This window comes from Coenobita brevimanus, chromosome 65 (assembly GCF_032717465.1).
Source record: "Coenobita brevimanus isolate Jiangsu-jjx chromosome 65, ASM3271746v2, whole genome shotgun sequence".
NCBI classification, from domain to species: domain Eukaryota; kingdom Metazoa; phylum Arthropoda; class Malacostraca; order Decapoda; family Coenobitidae; genus Coenobita; species Coenobita brevimanus.
This window is the reverse complement of record NC_137018.1, coordinates 44,478,501-44,503,672: the sequence shown is the minus strand read 5'-3', so window position 1 is coordinate 44,503,672 and position 25,172 is coordinate 44,478,501. Positions and strand designations below refer to the sequence as shown.

General features: G+C 42.5%; 1 protein-coding gene across 1 annotated transcript in view; it reads right to left on the bottom strand.

The window, feature by feature from the left end:
* Positions 1-3,600: 3,600 nt before the first annotated feature.
* LOC145404992 (CD109 antigen-like) overlaps positions 3,601-25,172 on the bottom strand; it is a 172,832-nt gene continuing 151,260 nt past the window's right edge. Inside the window, exons 27-32 of the mRNA XM_080276493.1 lie at positions 24,569-24,733; positions 24,206-24,402; positions 16,745-16,946; positions 9,443-9,551; positions 5,587-5,794; positions 3,601-3,664 (exon numbers count right to left, since the gene is read on the bottom strand). Of these exons, the coding sequence (XP_080132619.1) occupies positions 3,601-3,664; positions 5,587-5,794; positions 9,443-9,551; positions 16,745-16,946; positions 24,206-24,402; positions 24,569-24,733 (945 nt within the window). The remainder of the gene's footprint in view (positions 3,665-5,586; positions 5,795-9,442; positions 9,552-16,744; positions 16,947-24,205; positions 24,403-24,568; positions 24,734-25,172) is intronic.

Sequence of the window (25,172 nt, the reverse complement as noted above, 5' to 3'; positions counted from 1 at the left end):
GTGTGGCTGCTAACCCAGTCCTAATCCAGATGAAGTGTTACCTAGCACATTACATTTCTAGAATGGAGAGGGAAAAGGTGCCCCTTGATAGCTATCATACTCATAAACAAGCTAAACTTTTAAATAAGATCTGTCTATGGAAGTCCTCAGTTCCTGAGATGAGACCCTTCAAATCCTCATAGGGGTGGCTGACTAATTTTATGAAGAGAAAGAAGTCCAAGAACATGAAGTTGACTGAAGTACAGACTACTGCTACTGATGATGATGATAATGATTCCCAAGGACATACGAGGAAGGGGGTTATAGCGTGGAACAAATTTTTTATTTTAGATGAAACTGGACTAAACTGGAAAATGATACCAAAGTCAACCTACTTAGCAAGGCAACAAAAGCAAGCAAGACACAAATTCAGATTTAGTCATGCTATGCCTCAACCTCTCAATTACCTGCAAGAGGAACCCAGTTAAAATGCACACAACAAAACACCCTCGCTGTCATAATCATGTCCACAGCATGGACAATGTTTCTGATTTCTACTGGTACCACTCTGATAACAGATATAAGACAAATATGAGGACCTGGCAGACCGACCACTTTATTTCTGATGCCACCAGCTTGGCATACCATTCAACATCCTCCTGATCTTGCATAATGCTCCCTGCCACCCATATTCCCTAGCTGATATGCATCCAATCATCAGGATGGTGTTCCTCCCCCCAACACCATCACTTTGGCCTAACCACTGGACCAGGACCTGCAACCTAGAGAATTTTTATCCCATCCATCTATTTGGCTACCTCAGATCCGAGACATAGACCAACAAGAAGCTTCAACAGATTAAGGCCAAGCACCTCTTTCATGATCTTGACACTGACAAGCCATTGCCCACTTACCCTGATGCTTGATCCCCACCCTGAGAATGACACTGGAGTTTTGGTTACAGAAATGAGTCACTCAATTCTGGCATCAATTCACCATCCACAATGCCCTTAAGCTCCTAGTGAAGTCATAGGATGAGGTTAATGATGCAACAATCAATCGCGCCTGGCACGCTCTGGTCCCACACCTTTACCTCTTAACTCCTGGCAGCCAAGTTCAGCAGGAAGCTGAGTCGGACCGGGCAGTGTTAGCGGCAGCAGAATCAGTAGGAGGTTTTGACACGGTGACGGCAGAAAAGGTTCAGGAAATAAACAATGATTGTGAAGAAAATGCCAGGACTGCCATGGTTTGGGTGGACAAGGAAGAGGAACTTGCCGGGAGACAGAAAGACGAGGGAAGATAGACACAACCACAGCCACAAGTCCTGGTGGATGCCCTGACTATGAGGAGAATCTCAAACATCCTGAGCAGTCAAGACCAACTGAAGGAAATCATTAACAGCAATGAAGCTGATCCCTTCAGTGCAGAAGAACTGTGCCAAAGCCCAGAGAAAAATCTATGCTTCTATATCATGACGCATCAGGCAGGGGTCAAGAAGAGGACACAGGCTTTAATAATGAAGTTCCTGGAAGCCCAGGCTACCCCAGCTGACCCAATCCCTTCAACTTCCTAGGCTCAAAATGAAGATGATGCCATGTCAGTTGTCTCCATTCTAGATTCTGAAGGATATTTTTACTGAAACTTAGACCGTTCAAAAGAGGGAGAATGTCAATGAGGGTGAAAATGACAAAAACGGTTCCGTAGCTTCATGTGGCCTTCAAGGGCCAGAGTAGTCACCCAAGCCTCAGATACCTGTCTCCCCCTTTCCAAGAAAGCCCAGCCTGCCCTAAGTTTAGGGAAAGTGCTTTATAAGAATTGTTTTATTTACTTACCATGCTTCTCTTTCTTGCAGGAAATATATATTGGGGAACTTTAAAAGTTGGTGTGTCAGGTGGGCAATACATGTAAAGGGGAAGTAAGTGGATAAGACAGGATGAGGTGCTTACCACATACTGTACCCTTATTTACATAGTTTCAATGGTTCATACTTTGCGATTTCCTAGTTTGCAATGCAAAGTGTCGATCATATTCTCACATAGCGACCATGCTGTATTTCTAACTATTTTAATACTATGGGAGTCAATTTTTTTTTACTGTTTGATGTATGGCTTGCAAAGTTCATACAAACACACACAATAACAAAGCAAGTAAGGTGGGATCTATCATGTTTACCTGCATCTATTTCTTCAATATGCTTCGTTTCTGATACAGCTCAACAGACACTGGCAGACTGCTGTTCGGTACTAACGCTGCATAATATAACTTGCTAGTAGGTGGGGGTGCTCACAATCCACTCTCTTGATGTAGTGCTGCTCTTAGGTGACTGCTCTTTCCTTTCTTCCTTCCTTCCATCCTCTTCTGTCTATGGGTAACAGTACACTGAGTGAAAAGCCAAATGGTTTCCTGTACACCAAGAAACCAGTTACCATGCTGGGTGGTAACCATATAACCAAACTATGGTGCCTGGGGGTTTAGAGGGTGATTAAGGCACTCCAGCTGGATTGAGTATGTGTAGGTTTATATCCAAGGGGTGAATGGGGTTTACTGCTCACGTAATGACACTCAGGGATGAGTGAGGCTGGTCACTCCCATCTTAAATGTCAGGACCAACTTGCCTAGCCCTACACTCCTATGCCCCTCGTGAGGCAACACAGGATTAGATGATGTATGCACTACAGTAGTTAGCATTACACAGTATTGTACACAGATGAGATGACATCATACAAGCATCTGCATCATTATTCTCTAAAACGTGTATGTAGGGTATTGTATTTCCAGCAAGTGTTCAGGTGATTCTGGTTTGTGTTTCCTGACTTTTCTAAACTCTGATCTGTTGGGCTACACTTTCCCCAAATCTGCAGTAATCCTGATTCAACAGAAAGTGAACACTGTACGATATCAATTATATTGTATGCTGTGCATAACTGTCTTCTGAATTTACATCAAAAAGTTATTTATACTACTAATGCTTAATAAAGTTTCTCTCTATTAGACTGAATGGGGAAAATTTTGTCTGATAAAAGCAAAGGTCTGACACAAATGAGCTTTCACTGTATCAAAATTTTGAAGGATGTGGTATATTAAGACAGCAGTCCACTGTCATGAAAAAATCCTGCACAACCATGTGAGTCTTAGACAATTTATCAATGAAGAGATACTACTACACTATCAGAAATTATAGTATAGTATAGTAATGTATGCAGAAAGAAATGTGCAGGCTTAGGTTATCAATCTATCTATCTGTAGCCAAACATCTTATCAACCTGTACAACCAAAACTAATATGGTTAAATACTACTGGCTTTTCAGCTATAGTGGATTGCACCTAGTGTGAAGTTGCACAGCTATAGATGCATACATTTCATTCCAATAAATAACGAAACAGTAAGTAATAACTTCTGAAAACAAGTTTGGCAATCTTTGGAGCCCAACAAACTTGTCAGAATATTTTGTAACAGCTCTGGATGTATACATTTCACTCCAATAAATAATGAAACAGTAAGCAATAACTTCTGAAAACAAGTTTGGCAATCTTTGGAGCCCAACAAACTTGTCAGAATATTTTGTAAAGCTTCATTACTGTTTGAAGACAAAGTTTATTGATATTATGGTCCAAACTTGATTACACCTTCTCCAACATGTCCATTGGTTTCGAAACTGAGAACTCACATTTACGCATTTTACAACTGAGGAAAAGGGAGACTGAGGTACACAAAATAAAAGATGTCAATGATAAAGCCAAAATTAACAATTACAGAAGTTACCATCTTCCATCAGCAATCAATATGAAGTCTTGCTAGAACTACATTTTGATTCATTCTGCCACTGATCATATTTCTAAATATGAGACCCAAATGTCTCTGACAAAATTAATAACTTCCAAGCTAGGTGCTTGTGCAATATCATTCTAATACAAGAAAATTCAATGTACTTCTTGACTACCTGGTGCGCAGCGTGGCTCAGTGGTAGTGTGCTGGACTCGAGACTGTAAGGTCGAGAGTTTGCGCCCAGCCCAGGTAGCTGCCTTGGTGGGAGAGGTAGCTTTCCTGTCACCCTAGCAGGGCCACATGATCTATCTAGGTCTAGCTCAGGGGAATAATCCTCTTGACTACCTTTTGATTGGATGTTCTTTTTTAAATATTACATTACGGTAAGTCACCTGCCATTAAAATTACATGCTCTTCCTTCACCAAAAACATTCTCAATATTCAGTGGCATGGGGGGGGAGAATCACTGGTCACACACTATACCAGCTCTGAAATCTGGCAAAGTGCATAAGACATTCACACTATTACCATCATTCAAGTTTTATTTCATCATGACCGTGGCCCTTTTTCCCAGACCCTACTTCATAATAATAAACAAAGTACGGAGGGGGGGAGGGAAACGAGTAGGAAAGCATAATTATGAGAATATATCGAAAGAATGTCCTATGAAATGGGCCACATATTCATTCTTTCTTCATGCAAACATTCAAAATTCCTGCATCCATTTATGCTATTCAGTATTTCTTGTGGTTTAAACAAAGGAAGAACAGATTCAAAATCTCACGCTGCCACGTGCCGCTTCCCTTGGAAGGGCTGCAGACACACTGTTCCAAGTTCAAGCCATCATAAAAACTGAGGAACCCAAGATAATGAACGTAGCTCTTGTTAGAGAGCCTGCATGCAATTTCAACAATATACTCTGGTTATACAAATGGTCATCGGTTCCCTCCCTATCTCTCAAATGAAGCTAGTGAACTGTAGGTGAAGGGCAGATTCAGCCTCCAGTCAACTGGTTCCATGTCCAGATGAGCCTGGGGACCCGCTAAGTAAGTAACTATCCACAGTAGCATTTTCTTATACTAGAGAATCACTTGACACTTCTGAGAAAAATTTGTATTGCACTACTAATGAAAGAGTATGCAAGAAAGACGATATAACAACTGGAAAGAAGAAAATGAAGGCCATAAAACAATGAGGTTTAGGTGACATATTGATACAGAAGCTTCATGCAGCCTTAAAACACTTCAACATGATTCACCTGACATCCTTACACTGTTAATACACCCTATAAATTTCACTGCTTTCCGAGAAAAGTTGGCATCACAAAATAATACAGAACTACTTCAAGTATATTATTGGTAAAGATGTTGAGAAAGCTCTGAATCACAATGTAGTTATAAAAAATTAACAATCAACTAACAACCATAAGTACCAAAAACTATGACAATGTAACTTGTAAGTTTAATGAACTCTGCAAAACAATGCAGTGTTAACATAACCATTGGCTCAATCTTACCTGAGAATGCAGAATGACAAGTGAATAAAGGAGGAGGGGTGAAGTGGGGAGAAGACTGGGAGAAGCAGGATGGGAAAGACAGACTATGGAAAAGAAACTTCAAAAGGAGGATGGGAGAGAAAGAATGAGAAAAAGAAACCTCAAAAGGGGGATGGGAGAGAAAGAATACAAAAAAGAAGCTTCAAACTGTAAACTGTTACAGTTCCTTCTCCAGAAATAAAATCTTCAAAAGGCAGGGTGTTAAGGTTTTGATAGGAATTTGGAGAAAGCTTAAAATGTTAGAGATGAAAAGGGAGGATACATCACCACCTACCCTTTATCCCACCTTGGTGAGCATGCATACAGACAGCCAGATATAGTATGCGAAATAAATGTGATGAGGACAGTAGTGACCAGAAGGGTGTGAAGTGGAGGTAAGTTGAGGGAAGGGACGGAGTTATAGACGGGGCAGTATGGACACTGGTAGGAGCCGCATACCTCACAGATGTCCAATGTGTCCACTGTTGAATTGAGCAACAGTATTTGGAAACGTTCTGAAAAGGAAATAGTTAAGAAATTGTAAAGTAAGGTCTATGGGATACAGGTACAATACTCACTGCTCTATGAATAGCTAAGTCATGTCAGAAAAACTAAAACCCAGCTCAAAATAAAATACAGTATATACATTAGTATTGCATATATCTGAAGGCTAAAAATACTGTTAGTTGATAATTCTCCCACTTTTATTCTTTTTCTTTGTACCTGAATTTTATTTTGTCCCAACATCTGGTGGGAGTAAAGGATGGGATGAAACTCAATGATAAATATTATAGCACTACAAAAAATATACCAGTACATAACTTAAGTGACTTGCAGAATGAATGTGATTGCAAAAAGTTGCAATGACTGCTTAAATTCACAGCATTAGTCTATCTATCTATCTATTGCTAGACGCCTCAATCCCGTTTGGGGTGGCCACAAACAAATCGCCTCCAAGTCACCCTGTCCCCCACCATTTCACTGCCCTGCTCCCAACTCACACCCCCCCCCCTCTCATATACCTCTCCACCCCATCCCTCCATCTCATCCTCAGCCTCCCCCTCCCTCTTCCCCCCTCCACCTCACTTACATACACTCCCTTTGTCAGTCTTTCACCCTCCATCCCCTCCACATGGCCAAATAGTCAATTGTTTTTATTATATTCTTTTCAGCTGCATTTACAGCTGCTTAAGAATGTGTTAAAAATATCATAACTTTTCCACATACAGTGATCCCATGGTTATTGTACACTTGGTTATAGTGGTGTCCATTTTCACTGCTAAATGAAAATCTGCACTCCTGCCATTATTGTGCATTTTTCAGCTAAAAACATCAGTATCACAAACCTGAGCTGGCTTCTGCCAACACTGATGAAGCAGAGTCAGTGGTTTCTGATGGCTAAGAGGGTTTCAGAGATGAAACCCTACTTGAGGAGTTATGTTTAGGTGGTGGAGATCACTCCCTCCACCCCCCTTGCCTCAGAAGCCCTTACCTCAAGCCCATCTCAAGTTTCTCCATGGTACTGTGTGTGTTTCTTATTTACTGTGCCTCTTTCATCAGTTTCCATTAACCTTACCATGTCTATATGTGTTTCTGATTGCTATCATAAGGGTATGTATACATTTCGTGGGTGTAAAGTGATGTACAAGGGAAAAATTGGGCTTGCAATATGGGTACCCAGTACCAATAAAAGCCCATAGGTTCTGATCTTTTGTTATTATGCAACTTCATTATCACGCAAAAGGCGCAGTACCAATTATGCATGATAACCAAGGGATCACTGTACAGTAAACTCAATTATCCATCAACGCATTATCTGGCATGCCATTATCCGTCACAGCAAATTGCTGAATTTAATAATAAAAAAAAAAAACTGGGAAGCCCCCAGATTGAAATCCATGCCATTCATCTCATCACCCAAACACAATTTTCTGGCAGCTTTACTCAAAACTCAGACTTCTGGGTCACAACAGATGACTTCATTTCATTTACATTTATGGCACCCTTTTTTTTTTTTTTTTTTTTTTTTTTTTTTTCTCCAATAAATATTTCAGTACTGTATGCTGGAGGATCAAAATCAGCACCATGAGTCTTGCCACCAAAACAATGCTTTTGATAGTTGCCAAATTTAGCAGTCTCTTCTATCTTGGAGATTATCTCACTGCAGATGGTTTTACTGCATTTCTTTCTAATTTGTGTGGTTGGGGTTTACTGCTCATGTAATGCCCCTCAGCGATGAGTGAGGCTGGTCACTCTCATCTTAAATCTCAGGACCAACTTGCTGAGCCCCCGACCCCTACGCTTTTCATGGGGCAACACTGGTTTAAATAATGAATGATTGAATGAATATCCCTATCACTTGTTTTCTACTCAGGTTCAATATTAAATATGCACATCTCTCCTCCTAAGTACATTTCATACTGGTTTTCTTCTTGTGAATCTCATTGCAAAATGCTTGACAATGAGTTGGTCCCCCTCCCCTCCTTACTGTAAGGCCGCTACTTTCTCGCCAGCATACAGCACAGTAGCCATATTATCAAGATGCAGCTCTGCTCATAGTGGAGCTCCTCACCCTGTTGTCACCCCTGTCCTAATGCATGTCCTTCTAGCCTCATGCCTTCAGCTGGCATATGTTGCTATGGGACCTCCATGCGCAAAGTGACCAAGGAAGGTCCTCTCTCTTGAGAAGTGGGAAATTACTGGCAAACTTGACGAAAGTTTGACAGTGAGTTGGGTGGCGGAGGGGGAGGAGGTGCCATGTGTGTCGTGTAATACCGCCTCCTATGCCACTGGACCACGTGGGATTTACATCACTAACCAAACAAGATTTATCATGAAATTCTGCTACTCTCTGGTGAGTTTATACCCCTAAATGTTTTCTGTTTTATTTCTGTCACTCATGCCTTACCCACATCTCTCCTCACACTTGGTTAGATCTACCTATCCTCTTTCAGTCTGCCTTGCTAACCTGCCTCACCCTGCCTAACTGGATCCAGGGGTTGGGTGTACAGTGTGTATACTCTACACCTGACTGTGTACAGTGCATTACAATTACATTTTATCATGCTTATTTCAGTATTCAAGGATGTTTTTCTATGTCTGAACTAGTACAGCTACAGGATTTTATAGGGGGGTGAGATCCCCTTTGGAGGGGATTCTAGAGGGGGTACCACATCAACATGTCAGTAGATCAATGGAATGCAGGAGGGCTACTGGGCCATGGGAGCAGGCTGTGAAGCCTGTGCCCAAAGTTGGACACACACACACACACACACACACACACACACACACACACACACACACAAAAAGGGGGGGGGGGAACAAGCAAATCAGCATTACAGGCAACAATAAGATAAATGGCAATAAACTTGCAATTTAATGAGGAACTGCAGCAAAATAAAGGGAATATAAACTGAGGCCTTGCAGTACAGTTGTTGTTATGACCACTGACTCATCTGGACATGAGCCCAGTGGACTGCAGGAAGCAAGCCACTTCAAGGTCACTCCCTGTGAATTTTTGCTGAGCTTATTTTTGAGGATTATCTATGTTGTGACAATGAGTTCTTTGAGGTGAGTGTGTTTTGGTGCAGTGACTGCATTATGGTGCGGGTATAGTACTGTACATCGATAACTGTCTGCGAGTTGAATGTCCTGTTCAATCTACAAGCGAGAACCATGATACCTAAAATGCTGCTTTGCCAGTTTCCCTCAGTTAACATCACCAGTTGAGAATAACCCTTGCTTATAACAAGGAATACCTGTACAGTTGTTGCCCTGGGCCCATATGAAAAGAATCTTCTGCAGTCCATAATTTTTCCTTTCAGGGGAACAGGAGGGAGTTGAGAAACATTGTATAATCGCAGTGACAGGGTGAAGGTGTCCCTCTCCAGCACCTACCTGTATTGTGCACTTGAGAAGCAAGGGCAATCATCTCATCAGCTGAAGAGGCTCCTCAGCGCTTCTTCCTAACCAGTATACTTCTGCATGTGACACATTAATAATCTCTTACATGCTATTTGCCTGGTCTTTGTCAGGATTTAAAAGATATTAAGAACACAAATGAGAATAATGAGGTATAATACTGTAACTCTTCCGGATAGATAACGAAGGAAGAGGTGCTAGAGCATTTCCTAACCTGCCAAAAATATGTGCCCATAACCCACCTGGTTGGTACTGTTCATAGATGGTGGCCATACGGACCTGTGTGTGGTTGGCCACTGGATACCACCGCTTCATCTGGTACTCAAAGCACCATGTCTCATTTGAGGGTACCTGGCACAGGGAAGAAGCATTAGGTGATACAAATTTAGATGATAAAAAGGAGAGGATCAGTATACAGATCAGAAGCATTTACACAGGATCTTAAACAATATAGAGGATAAACATGTCTGTACTGTATAATGGTTAACTAATATCACAGATCATTTTGTTTTTCATATTCTGTCACTTTAGTATTTCTCTCTGGTTTGATGGTGAAGTGCTTGGTAGCTTTATGAATGAAAATGTATGTATAAACAAGTAATCTGACTGGCAGAGATTAGGTGTGCTAAGCTGACCCTGTGCATTCTTCATCCCAGCACAGATATTGACTTTATACAGGTGTTTTATTCACCCGTGTGAAAAGTACAACTCTCGAGAGTGTGTGTGTAGGGGGGGGGGGCCTCCCCACATGGAGTTCCTCTGAACAGGGTGAAGTCAAAGGCTTTTCATTTCATTAACTCTCCTCCTCTTACGAACTCCCTTCAACCTGTCTTTTGGCTGCACTGTTGCAGCTTTATCTCTTTTCTAACTTTACTTCAATGATCACTGTTCTCAACTGTTTGCTTGCATTCCTTCACCATTATGGTGGGTGCATAGCACCCATCTGGCAGCAAATTCTCATCACTTTTCTGTCCAGCTCTCTAGCCCAGAAGTTAACTGACATGTATACACCAGGTCAACTCTGGAAATGTCTTCCTCTGTCTGAATTTACATCTGCCTATGACCTCCAGCCTTTTAAACACGTGTCCAGGCATCTTGAAATGAATGGATTTTGAATTTCTCTCTCTTTCTCTCTCTCTCTTTCTTCCAGGAGGGAACAATCTTGTAGTCTTCCAGTCTTTGGTTCCTTCTACCCTGCAATTATATCACATCATCTTTATAATGGCTCCAACATGCCTGCATATGTCAGCCTTGGTCATCTAATGGTGACTCTACATGCAGGTCGATCACTGGCAACTTCCCTATTCAGTCCCTTATCCCTGAGATTGCACTTTGTGACCTTGTCCCAGGTCTTTCTTGGTCTGTCTCTTGCAACCCTAACCTCGATGTTTACACCTCTCACCTTCAACACCAAACTGCCATCTTCCATCCTCTCAGCATGTCCCAATCATCTCAATCTACCCCTCCTCATCGCAGCACTAATACATTCAAGTCTCATCCTTCGTCTCAACTCTTCAAACGCAATCCTAGTCCCCCCACCCCCCAGAGCTCACATCCACCTACTCACGTTAATTTCTGTACATCTGAGCGTACAAATATCCTCTTCCTTTACTGTCCAGGTCTCATTACTGTCCAGCATTACACTCCTAATACAAGCTAAATACAAAGATCCCTTAACAAGGAAGATGAGCCCTCTAATGTTAGGAAAGACAGCAGCTCCCTGAACTTCCCCCAGCCACTCCTTACCCTAGCCACCTCCAGAACATAACATGGTCTGCAAAATTCAAAACTTCTCTAGACACTCAAGAGAGACTCCAGCAAGATAAATCCTTTCATGCCCCTCAATCTCTACATGCTCTCTCTGACACACATCCATGAAATTAGCATTATTTTGAAGCATCACTCTATTACCACTACATCCCTTACGCACCCACTTATCACAAACACTGCAAATGACAGAGTTATTTCCCACACTCTTGAAGCAAATTGTACATAGTCACACTCCCTCTGGACAGTACCATCACTAGCCACAGATACCATCACTTGTTTTATCCGAATTTACTCTCAAACTCTTGTGCCCCATTCTGTCTCTCCACTCCCTAATTCTCTTTCCTCCACCTCCCTTTCATTCTTTGCAATCAACACCAAGGCATCAACATACAACTCCATTTCTGAAGTCATGTGAGACAGGGTGAATCCGTTCAGTGCCGGAGCGTTTGTCAGCGTTTATGCCTAGATTGCCAAGGATTTGAGCGGCAAAGTTACTTAGAATGCCGGACATTTTCAACTTTGTTTTTTTCCGTGAATAGACCTGAAAAGTGGTTAAAATAAGCCTAGTGATAGTAAAACTGCTCACCTCGGCTATTTTCCGCCCGAAAACAGGTGTTTTGGTCCAGTGTGCCCAGATTTGCATCAGATGCCTACTTTCATCTATTGCCAGTGGCTGACATGGATAGACAGTCCACTTAGGTGTGGAGTGAGAGGATGCATGAAGTACTTGCAGCATAGAAATGCAACCTGGTTTATGTAATGTGACCACAGTCGAAAGTAAGATGATGGGAGGTTGGGGTTCTGTGCTACAAGTACGTATTTTTCACTCACTTTTTTTTATATTATATTGATATAAGGCACTATAGACTCTTGCATAAGGCACTGTAAACACTCATGCTGCACACAGTCACATCAGTTATGATAAATCACACATTTCTTTTTTTGCTTACATTACTTGATTTTATGATTTAATTCTATTTACTTCTGTTTACTTATATTACTTTCATTATACAGTAAACCCTCGATATAATGAACTAATTGGGGGGAGGAGTGGACCGCTATATCCGAAAGTTTGCTATATAAGAGGTCTTTGGTATTTCCGAGGGATTACCAAACACGGTTTGCTATATAAGGGGAGTCGTTCGGTCCTACATGTGCAAACATAACCTAAACTAGCTCTATGAACTTTTACATGGAGAATTCAATGGTTTATGAAGTTGAACATGTAAATACAATACTGTATGAAGTTGTACCTATAAAAACAGTACCTGTAATAAGAATACAGTACTGTATAATGAAGTACTGTTACAGTACACTTACTGTGCCAGGATGAGATGCTGTTGAAGTACACTTACTGTGCCAGGAAGGGATGCTGTTGAAGTACACTTAATGTGTCAGGAAGGGATGATGTTGAATTACACTTACTGTGCCAGGAAGGGATGCTGTTGAAGTACACTTACTATGTCAGGAAGGGATGCTGTTGAAGTACACTTACTATGTCAGGAGGGGATGCTGTTGAAGAACACTGACTGTGCCAGGAAGGGATGCTGTTGAAGTACACTTACTCTGCCAGGAAGGGATGCTGTTGTCAACGTGGGCTGATCTGCGAACTTCCCCCGTATTTAGTGTCCTTTGTTCGCAAAATCCGGGGGAAGTTTGGTCATGAATTGGCTGTTCATTATATCCGAAATTCACAATAATGCGGTTCATTATATCGAGGGTTTACTGTATACACTATTTACGCATCGCTATCAGTTAGTTCATCACTTGGAAGTTCTCCAACTTCAACTAGAAGTCAGGAGTAAGCACAATATCTTTGCGAGAGCAGCATGATTGAGATTTGTATCAGATGGCTACTTTTAGATACAGTCAGTGGCTGATGTGGATAGGTAGTCCATTTTGGTGTAGAGTACATGGATGCATGGAGTACTTATAGTATGGAAATGCAACCTGGTCTACGTAATGCGACCAGTTGAAACTATGATGATGGGAAGTTGGGGTTCTGTGTTAATTTTACATATTTTCATATTCACTTTTCTTTTTATTTTTACATATTTTCATATTCACTTTTCTTTTTATATTATATTGGTATAAGGTATGGGAGGGGAGGAAGGGTGTCCATCATCCCATTTTCTGTCACGCACTAAGGGCAGACTTAAGCAGCTTCATGCAAATATGTGAAGAACCGTACCCGTATATATACGGACTCAGCAATTTAGGGTACTTGGAGTTAGTCCATATATATACAGACTCGGTAATTGTGACACTGTTAGTTTGTCCGTATAAATACAGACTTGGTAATTTTGACACTGTTAGTTTGTCCGTCTATATACAGACATGGCACAGAACAGGTTAAGTACCATGAAAAACAATAAGGGGTTCAAAACTGACCACTGATGTACACTAGCAATCATAGAAAACTTATCACTCAAATCTCAATCTACTCTCAGCTGGGTGTGAGAAATAACATACACAACCACAACCACTCTCACCAACTACTTCTTGATCCCAAGCTTTCTCATTGCCCACTTCACCACCTCTCCAAGGACTGTCAAAAGCCTTCTCCAAATCAACATAAACACAGTACAGTAAACCCTCGTTAACTCGTGATAATTGGGTTCCAACCCTCTACGAGTTAGCATTTTTACGAGTTATCGGGGTCTCCCCCCACTCCCTCCGAAAACACATGATACAGTACAACACATTAATAAAATTAAAACTAGTAGAACCTTACCTTGTTTTGGTACTGCAGGGAGGTATTTGAGCTCGAAGGAGGCCTTTGGCAGGGTGAAGAGGTGGACTGGGGGGCTTTAGGTCACTTTTCTGAACACTTTTCTAATAAAAACACTTAACACTTTGAGCATGTAGAGTACACACACTTAGATTACTATACTATACACTGTAAAGGCCATTACAGTACTGTATCACTTACATCACTTAACCTACAGAACATTATTTAGACTTAAACTTATAGTCCTGTACACTTACACTACTTTATTCACTGTCACTGTCAGCGCTGTACACTTAAACACTACAGACTTATCACTTAATCACTGTCACTGTCGGTCTGAAAAATGTCCTCTGGTAAGTCTGAGGAAACAAGGCAGTCCAGAATGCTGCCTGAAGACTCTGCTGCAGGATGGCTGAGGCTCCCTTGGTGCAACTGGTGGCTTAAAAAAGTCGCTGATTTTTTTCTGTCTGAGAGCCATCTGCTGCCTCTTTATCATAATAGCCCTCATATCTCTCACCACTTGATAAAAGTTTTCAAAACCACTGTACTGTACCATATATTCCATAGTCTTGTCCAGGAAATAACAAAAATCTGAAAGCTTATAAGTGAGGGTCTCTTCCTCCTCACCACTGCCGTCTTCCTCGTCATCCTCTTCTGCAGCAGCAGCAGCCTCCTCAGCAATTTCAGCCTCATTGTGACGGTGCTAGCCCTGGTCCAGAGCATCACTTTCGAGCTAGTCTATAATGTCCTCCTCAGTGACGTCACACTCACCACTACCATGGGTAGTCTTCATGAAGTCCTCTGTGCTGAATCCTGTGTCGTCCACCTACACATCAGTCCCCTTCAGAAGTTTGTTCCACGCATTGGACAGAGTGGAGGCATCCAGTTCCTTCCAGGCCTCAGCCCAGCTGAACAGTGTATTTCTTAAGTTATGGGCCTTGAAATTTTCTAGTGACTGAGCCCCCCTTGTATCCTCCTCTTGGTCCTTTTCGGTCTCAAGCACCACCAGGCACTCCCCCAGCTGCCTGTTGCGATAGTGACGATTGGTGGCCTCGATCACTCCCTGGTCCATAGGCTGAATGAGAGAGCTGGTGTTCCGGGGCATGAACAGCACCTTAATCCTTCCCCCATGGGCTACCAACTCCTCTGTGCTGGGATATGCTGGGGGATTATCGAGGAGGAGAACAGCCTTTATTTCCTCAGCTGGAATGCCCATTTTTTTCTGAAATTTCATGACAGCAGGCACGAAGTGTTTGTGGAACCACTCCACGAAATACTCCCATGTGAATGAAGCAGTTTTGTTGTGCTTGTAGATAACCGGGAGTTTGTCCATGATCTTGGCAATGGCCCTTCGCTTCCTCAACTTGCCTACCACCATCGGCTTCAGCCTATGGGTACCATTAGCATTGGCGCAGCATAGCATAGACATGCCGTCCTTCGCCATCTTGCACCCAGGGACGTGACCTTCCTTCTTGTTGGCCTGGGTGTTGGAAGGCACAGCTTTCCAAAAGAGGCCTCTCTCATTGGCGTGGTACAGCTGTGAGAGGAGGTGGCTTGACGAAGCGATGATCTTGCGCAAGCGCTTTCAGAATGGCTCCACAGCATCCTCATCAGTACTGGCACTTTCTCCCCACCACTTTCCAGTCCGTGAGACAGTGGCGGCTCCTGAACTTTTAAAGCCAACCAGGACTGGTGCAGAAATCTGGCACCTTAAGATGCTTGGCTATCCTTGATGCGGCATTCTGGATGTCCACGCCATGGACAGGCACACCAGTGGCACGCTCCTGCTTGTACCACTTGTACACAGCATTGTCCAGGGTCAGGGGTTTGGCAAGGCGCAACCTCTTCTTTGTAGTCCTTGGCTCACCACAGTTGTCCTGGGAAAGGGCAAAAATATGAATCTTGTCCTTGTTCCTTTTGATCTTGTAAAATGTGCTGGGTTTGATATCAAACTCAGCACAAATTGAACAAGTCAAAGTGCCCACGTCGCATCGAGCCAACACTTTCAGCTTCTCCTGCAGGGTATGGCTCTTCAGCTTAATGCCCATTCTCCCGGATGGTACAGTGGGCCTCTTGCTACTGTCAGAAGACATGATGGTAGAGTATGTAGGTCTTTTAGTTCAATAAACAAAGTGTAACACAATCAAAAGCACTAGCAAGCAAAGAGAGATGCATCACAAGCGAAGAATGGCGGCAAGCTGAGCGTCACAGGGGCATGAGTGTGAGTTACGTGTTTGTTTACAAGCCTAACTCGCACTTTTCCCGCGAGTAAACGGGTTAATATGAACCATTCTCTCCAAAACATGTTACCACGTGGAGCCTCTTGCATCATAACTATGACTTTAACCTCATTACCTCGTGTTTCCACGAATTAATGGAAATTTTTATGAGTTGATTTTTTTATATTTTTCACGATAGCCTCTACGAGTTATCCCATATTACGATTTACTGAAGTACGAAATAATGAGGGTTTACTGTACAGTTCTTTTTCTTTCCAAATATTTTTCCTGAAGTTGTGGGACAATGAATAAGGCATCAGTGGTCCCTTTGCCTGGCATAAACCCCAAATGTATCTCATCAACATTCGCCCTTTCCTTTATCATAGTTTCAAAGATTCTCTCCACTACCTTCATTATCTGGTCCATAAGTGTCATGCCTCTGTAATTTCCTCTTTCCACGACATCACACTCCCCCTGATACAGATTCACGATTACACTCTTCAGCCAGTCATCTAGGACAACACACCCATTTATAATCAGATTTATCAGATCACTATAACTTCCAAGGCCTTCAACATGTTGCAAATGATGAAAAAATTAGATGGCAGATGAAAAAAAAAACAAGAGATACATAAAAATCAGCCACAAGCTGACCAGAGGTAATTGTTTTCCATACCTTAATATAAATATTAAAAATTTCTAACAGCTGATCATTCAGAACAGAATATCCAACACCCCCAAAACTACGACTAACTGCATCCCAAAACATTCTGTTGTATTACTATTAACTCATGTCTGAATGTGGTACAATACTTTGGCCTTACATAATCAAAGAACCAGACAGTCTTCTTGGCAAAGGTGTTGCCATGACCACCAATCACATCACGCAGGGAAGGGAAGGTGCGGTTCCTCTGGGCCACATATATAGAACGTTCAAGGTCTCTTTGGAAAGCAACGTAGCCAGTTGGGACTTCAACCTCCAGCACAGTGGCTGAGCTTTGAAGTGACTCTTTGGTGTTTGTCCATCTGGGAGAAAGGAAGCATTAGAGAGATACTGTACAGTACAGTATATACAATGTGTACACTCCATTCCAAATCACAAATAAACTCACATCCTTCTGTACTTGACCATTCTTCATTCTAACTCCATTATCTGTAACCATTGTCCATTCCAAAGCACACATGACAGAGCTAAAGTGAGCAAGTAGGGCAGGTGTGGATGGGTGTGAATCATCTATCTATCTATCTATTGCCAGACGCCTCAATCCCGTTTGGGGTGGCCACAAACAAATCGCCTCCAAGTCGCCCTGTCCCCCGCCATTTCACTGCCCTGCTCCCAACTTAAACACCCCTCTCTCATATACCTCTCCACCCCATCCCTCCATCTCATCCTTGGCCTCCCCCTCCCTCTTCCCCCCTCCACCTCACTCACATACACTCTCTTCGTCAGTCTTTCACCCTCCATCCTCTCCACATGGCCAAACCACCTCAGTGTGTTCCTCATAACGCTTCCTATCACATCCACATCCACACCACAACGCTCCTTTATATCCTCATTCGTTAGCCCGTCTCTCCACGTGACTCCACAGGCTCCTCTTAAATAACTCATTTCCACTGTTCTCACTCTTGACTTGTGTCCTTCCAACAATGTCCAAGCTTCACTTCCGTACGTTAGAGTTGGTATCACAATACTGTCATGTAGTAACTTTTTCACTTCCATGCACACTTCCCTGTTTCTTATCACTGCTTTCAAAGAACCAGCAACTTTTCTTCCCTGCTGTACCCTTTCAAGCACTTCACCCTCCAAACCTCCATCCTTACTCATCACACTACCCAAGTACTTAAACGTACTCACATTTTCCAATTCCTCACCATCCAACCTCGCTGTACATTCACTAACTTCACCTCTCTCAAAGACCATCACTTTACTCTTCCCTACATTCACCTTTAGATTCCGTTTCTTACACACTCTCTCAAACTCATCCACCAAGCCTTGCAGCTCCCCTTCGTCTTCACTCAACAACACAGTATCATCTGCAAACAACAGTACAGGGAGTTTCCAAACACTATCCTCTCTCACCAGGGCCACTCCAACATCCACTACCCTACCTTGTACCTCTTTTATTACCCCATTCATGTATAGATTGAACAACCATGGAGACATGACACATCCCTGTTTCAAACCAACTTTCAAAGAGAAAAATTCACTTAGTTCACCATCCACACGCACTGCAGCCTTCGCACCATTGTACATACTCTTCACAGCATTCAACAACTTCCCATCTACTCCATATATTCTTAACACTTTCCACAATCCTTGTCTATCCACCCTGTCATATGCTTTCTCCAAATCCATGAAAACTGCATACAACTTCTTTCCCTTCTCTAGAAACTTTTCCACTAAAGATCTGAGAATGAATATCTGATCTACACAACCTCCTCCCTTCCTAAAGCCTCCCTGTTCTTCTCCAACTAATTTCTCTGTTCTTTCTCTAACTCTGTCTATAAGTATCCTACCATACACTTTTCCTATTATACTAAGAAGACAAATGCCCCTATGATTACCACACACTTCTTTTTCCCCTTTTCCTTTGTACAAGGGAATAATTATACCTGACTTCCAATCCTCCGGGACTCTACCTTCCTCCCAGGCCAATCTGCACATCTTCCACATCCATTCTACTACTATCTCTCCCCCATGCTTCAGCATTTCACCACACACTCCATCAATTCCTGGGGCTTTCCCCGATTTAACTTTCTTCATTGCTTCCACAACTTCTATCCTACTGATTTCTTCCTGTCTTCTCACCTCCCTCCTTCTCCCAGCCATTTCCCAGCCACTTATACTCGCATTACTTCCATCCTCTACGTTCAACAATTCCTTAAAGTGTTCTCTCCATCTGCTCACTTTTTCTCCCTTCTCCACTAGTAATCTACCATTTTTATCTTTCACTCCCCTGCTAACTTCACTTCCACCCTGTCTTACTCTTTTCACTTCTCTCCAGAACATTTTCTTACAGTCCCTCCACTTTGCACTCAAATTCCTTCCAAATTCCTCATCCACTCTCTTCTTACTCTCTCTTACTAATCTTTTCATCTCTCTCTTTCTTTCCACATATAACTCTCTCTTCCGCCTCTCAACTTCTTCCACGACCATATTTCTCATCCATTCATTGTATGCTTTCTTCTTTTGTGCCACAGCCTGTTTCACCTCTTCAGTCCACCACGCTCTTCCTTGCACTCCCCTCCATCTTCTCTTCCTTCCACACACCACATCACATGCTGCACATATTTCTTCTGTAAATATCTTACACTCACCTTCCACGTCTCCCATCTGCTCCAATTCATATTTGCCCAATCGTTCCTCCACTTCTCTCTTATACTCTGCCTTTTTCTCATCCTCTTGTAACCTTTCCACTCTCCTTGCAACTACTCCTTCCTCTCGTCTTTCCCTTCTTCTATTCCTCCATCTTACTTGCATTCTAATTCTGGCCACCACCAAGTAGTGGTCAGAAAGTCCACTCCCCCAACCTCTGTACACTCTTGCATCCTTTACACATCTTTGCATCCTTTCATCCACACACACATAATCAATCATTGCCTTCCTTTCATTCAGTTCACCACCCACCCTTCTCATCACTCGCCATGTATGAATCATGAATGAGAGTAATTATCTCCGCCAACGAAATTGGAGGTGGTTACGTATTCATCTACGTTTGTCTGTTTGCACTGTGAGTTATAACTGTTTAACACTGCACATTGTTGATTGCACGACACCAGTTTCAACCGCCAGTTTCAACTGCCAGTTTGCACTCCACAGTTAATCCTTTGCCCTCTAAATTCTAATTTCTTAACACTGCACAACACTGTAAATTCCCATGTGATCTAGCGGCGAGATATCGCTGTATATTCACAAAAAATGAGCACATGTGGCTTCCACTGCGATAAGTATCTACACGTGATCAAAGTTAGGCAGTAACTGTTGGAGTGTTGGTGACACGGAAACGGAGTTGCCAGATCGCAACGGCCACATTACCAAACTCCTCAATTTTCATTACCAAATTTAACTTTTCACTACCAAATTCCTAAAGCTAGCATTTATTCTTCACTAATTATATATACAGGTGGAAATACATGTAATCTATCTATCTATCTACAGCCCGACGCCCTAATCCTGCAAAGGGTGGCCGCAGACAAAACGCCTCCAAGTTGCTCTGTCACCCACCAATTGACTACCCTCCCCCCAACTCACCCCCCCCTCCCTCATATACCTCTCAACTCCATCCCTCCACCTCATCCTCGGTCTACCTCTCCCTCTCCCTCCCTCCACCTCACCCACATACACCCTCTTAGTCAGTCTTTCATTCTCCATTCTCTTCACATGTCCAAACCACCTCAGTGTACTTCTCCTAATCTTCTCAACCACATCCACATCCACCCCACATCGTTCCTTCACTTCTTCATTCGTCAACCTGTCCCTCCACGTCACTCCACATGCTCCTCTCAAGTAACTCATTTCCACTGCTCTCACTCTTGACTTGTTCCCCTCTTGCAAGGTCCACGCCTCGCTTCCATACGTCAGGGTAGGGATCACAATACTATCATGCAGTGACTTCTTAACTTCCGTACTCACCTCCCTATTTCTCATCACTGCTTTCAGTGTACCAACGACCTTCCTGCCCTGCTGTACCCTTTCACGCACTTCATCCCCCAAGGATCCATCCTTACTCATCACACTACCCAAGTACTTGCATGCACTCACATTCTCCATATCCTCACCATCCAACCTCAATGCACACTCTGTGACTTCATTCCTCTCAAACACAATAACTTTACTTTTGTTTACATTAACTTTCAGATTCCTCCTCCTACACACAGTCCCAAATTCATTCACCAAACCTTGCAACTCCCATTCATCTTCACTCAAAAGTACTGTATCATCAGCAAACAGCAACAACGGAAGCTTCCAAATCTCACCCTCATTCATTAGAGCCATCCCCACATCCACTGCCCTACCCTGCACCTCCTTTACAACCCCATCCATGTATATATTAAACAGCCATGGAGACATCACACAACCCTGTTTCAGTCCCACATTGAGATCAAAGAACTCACTCAGCTCACCATTCACTCGCACCGTAACCCTAGCTCCCTCGTACATACTCTTCACAGCACTCAACAATTTCCCCTCCACTCCATATACTGTATTCTTAATACCTTCCACATACCTTGCCTATCTATTCTGTCATAAGCTTTCTCCAAGTCCATGAAGGCAGCATACACTTTCCTTCCCTTCTCTAGATACTTCTCCACTAAACATCTTAGAACAAATATCTGATCTACACACCCTTTTCCCTTCCTAAATCCCCCTTGTTCTTCTCCAAGTAGCTCCTCTGTCATATGCCTAACCCTATCAATGAGTATTCTACCATATATTTTACCAGTCACACTAAGTAGGCAAATACCCCTATGGTTACCACATACTTCTCTCTCTCCTTTTCCTTTGTATAGAGGAACAATTATACCTGATTTCCAGTCCTCTGGAACCCTTCCCTCTTCCCATGCCAATCTACACAACTTCCATATCCACTCCACAACAATCTCACCCCCATACCTAAGCATTTCACCACACACTCCATCAATTCCTGGGGCCTTTCCCAACTTAATATTCTTCATCGCTTCCACTACTTCCGCCCTACTGATCTCTTCCTCCCTCCTCTCATCTCTTCTTCTCCCAGCCATTCCCCAATCACTTATACTCGCACTGCTCTCATTCTCCACATTCAACAAATCCTCAAAGTGCTCCTTCCATCTCCTCAGTTTCTCTCTCTTCTCCACCAACAATCTATTATTCCTATCTTTCACTCCCCTACTATTTCCCCTTTCACACTGCCTTACTTTCTTTACCTCCTTCCAAAACAATTTCTTACTCTCCCTCCATTTCACACTCAGATTCCTCCCAAACTCCTCATCCACTTTCTTTTTACTCCCTTCACCAGTCTCTTAACCTCCCTTCTCCTGCTCACATATACCTCTCTCTTCTCTCTCTCATCTTCTCCCCTACCTCTACTCGCTAACCATTCACTATATGCCTTCTTCTTTTGTTCCACAGCTCATTTCACCTTCTTATAATTAACAGCATGTTGATTATTTTCACGCTATGTAGGCTAGCAGATTAATCAGAGAGAGCAAACAATCCACCATCTCCATCCTGTGTATCCTCATACATGTGAAAAATCCGTTTGGTAATGCATTATTCTGATTCATTACCATATGAATTTTTCATGACCAAATTGGCCCACAATTGGTAATGAAAAATATCAAATAGCAATCCTGACAGGGGAGGGGGGAAGGGGGAGGGAAGAAGGGGTGAAGGGACCATGGTGTAACAAATGCTTGGCGCCACGCAGCAATTTCAAATTATGGGTGGGAAAAAACTCGGTTTGGGATTATTATTATTATTATTATTATTATTATTAATTTATTTATTTACTTTTTTTTTTTAATTTTTTTTTTTTGGGGGGTTCCAAAGGTCCAAGCCCACAATGTCTGGTAAGTGGGGTGTCTGGAAAGTGGGCATCCGGAAAGTACGGGAATTACTGTATATATATAATCTGTCTATCTATTGCCAGACGCCTCAATCCCGTTCAGGGTGGCCACAAACAAATCGCCTCCACGTCACCCTGTCTCCTGCCATTTCACTGCCCTGCTCCCAACTCACACCCCCCTCTCTCATATACCTCTCCACCCCATCCCTCCATCTCATCCTCGGCCTCCCCCTCCCTCTTCCCCCCTCCACCTCACTCACATACACTTCGTCAGTCTTTCACCCTCCATCCTCTCCACGTGGCCAAACCACCTCAGTGTATTCCTCCTAACGCTTCCTATTACAGCCACATCCACACCACAACGCTTCTTGAAATCCTCATTTGTCAGCCTGTCTCTCCATGTGACTCCACAGGCTCCTCTTAAATAACTTATTTCCACTGCTCTCACTCTTGACTTGGTCCTGACATTTAAGATAAGAGTGATCAGCCTCACTCATCCGTGAGTGGCATTACATGAACAATCAACCCCAACCACCCCTTGGATATAAATCTTCACCGGCTCAATCCGATTGGAGCGCAATAATTACCCACTAAACCATCTGGCGCCAAAATTTGGTTATATGGTTACCACCCAGCGTAGTAAATGGTTTCCTGGTGTACAGGAAACCATTTGGCTTGTCACTCAATGTAGAGTCACTCACAGGCAGAAGGAAGAGGAAAGAATGAAGGAAAGAAAGACAGAAGAGGGACTGTAAAGTTACCCATAGCCAGAAGGAAAAGGAAAGAATGAAGGAAAGGAAGACAGAAGAGAATGGAAGGAAAGAAGGATGGAGGAGAGGAAAGGGCAGACACCCGAGAGCAGCACTACATCGAGTGAGTGGATGGTGAGCGCCTACTACCACAAAAATATCATAAAATGTATCAGACAATCTGTAAAGCAACTCATTATGATTAGTTTACCACATAGCATGCCAACTTTTATGCATAACTTTAGGAACCTCTTAAACTCTTACAGATGATTTGGTATTTTTTGAAAAAAATAAAAATAAATAAAAAATAAAAATAAAAAATATAAAAATCTAAAGAACTAAATTTGATGAAACTTATACATATAAAATCCCTGCTATAGGTCAATAAGTGCTGTGCACTGCAGCCTCCTAGCATTAATAATTTAGGAGCAACATGTCAAAAGAGACAAAGGCCTTAAATCTTCCATAGTAAACCTAGGCCTGCCAGGCCTTGCACTCAAGACAGATATATGCACAAAGAGACAGATATAAATAGACTGATAGAGAGATATACATAGATACAGACAGACATATAGATAGACAGGTAGATAGATAGACAGATATGCAGATATATGAACAGATACACAGATGTACAAATAGTTAAGATGATGAGGTAGAGCCATGACTCCTGGAGTTTGAATGATGTCTGAATGATTAAATGGCCCATTTGACATGTAGAACCTACCTCACCTGATCATAAGATGAGAATAAAGCTCAGGATGGCGATGAAATAGGCCTAATGCTCTGAAGTGGATGGCTGCTGTTAAAAATTACAGTTCCTAGTAAGGCAGAGCAGTAAAATAATCAAAGTTACTGAAAACTGAAGCAGTACAAAAACAGTATATTTGAATCTTGATATGTAAAGGGATGAGCCATGCAGAGAAAAAAATAAATAAAATACACAACAGATATAACAGTATCAAATGCTTTGTTTTTTTCTTTCTCATACCTCGCACACACACTGATGTAACAGTGAGACTTGTTTTGGAACTGGAGGAAGTTTTCCCTGATGGACAGTGCAAAGGAATCCACAGGTGGCTGTTTCTTGAAGTCATTCAAGTCAACTCCATAGCTGACATCAAGCTGGAGGATGGCCTGGCCTGCTCCATTAGCAACAACATTAACAAGACCCCACACATTGGTGACCTGCAAACAATAAAAACAGGTAATGTCACTAGCAGATCTGTATTCAGCAATGGCTGATGGAAATCTGCATACATGAAGGCTCTTCAGATACCAGGGGATTCACCATGGGACTGTATGATAAAAAATACTTTAGACATAATCTCTGCCTTCGCCTATAAAGCCTTACCGGTATGAAGTTCATATGTGAGACATTGGTGTTGCCAATATGAATCTTATTGGAAGCACGACCCTTTTCTCCTGTGACCTCAATGACAACATTCATGTCCGTGATGTCTCGAAGCCGTGCCTGATACGAGTACTCTGTCAATGCTTGCATCGCCACAATTGTATCCTGGGGGAAGAAGGGTTCAAACTGTGTTAATCTGGGGTGAGAAGTAAGACAAAAATGACACAAACCATAAATAAAAGTCTATATATTAAAACCATCGTAAAAGTTGGTACAACAATGGGAATGAATAAGACACTGTGGGTCAAGAATGAAGGACAATGCAGTACACAGAGGACACTGAGTCAGCTCTCTCTCTCTCTCTCTCTTTCTTTCCTGTGTACCTTGCTAATAATTCAGCAACATAAATCAGTAAGGTGAATTTTTTTCTTTGAAAGTTGGGTTGAAACAGGGATGTGTCACGTCTCCATGGCTGTTCAATCTGCACATGGATGGGGTAATAAAAGAGGTACAAGGTAGGGTAGTGGATGTTGGAGTGATCCTGGTGAGAGAGGATAGTGTTTGGAAACTCCCTGTACTGTTGTTTGCAGATGATACTGTGTTG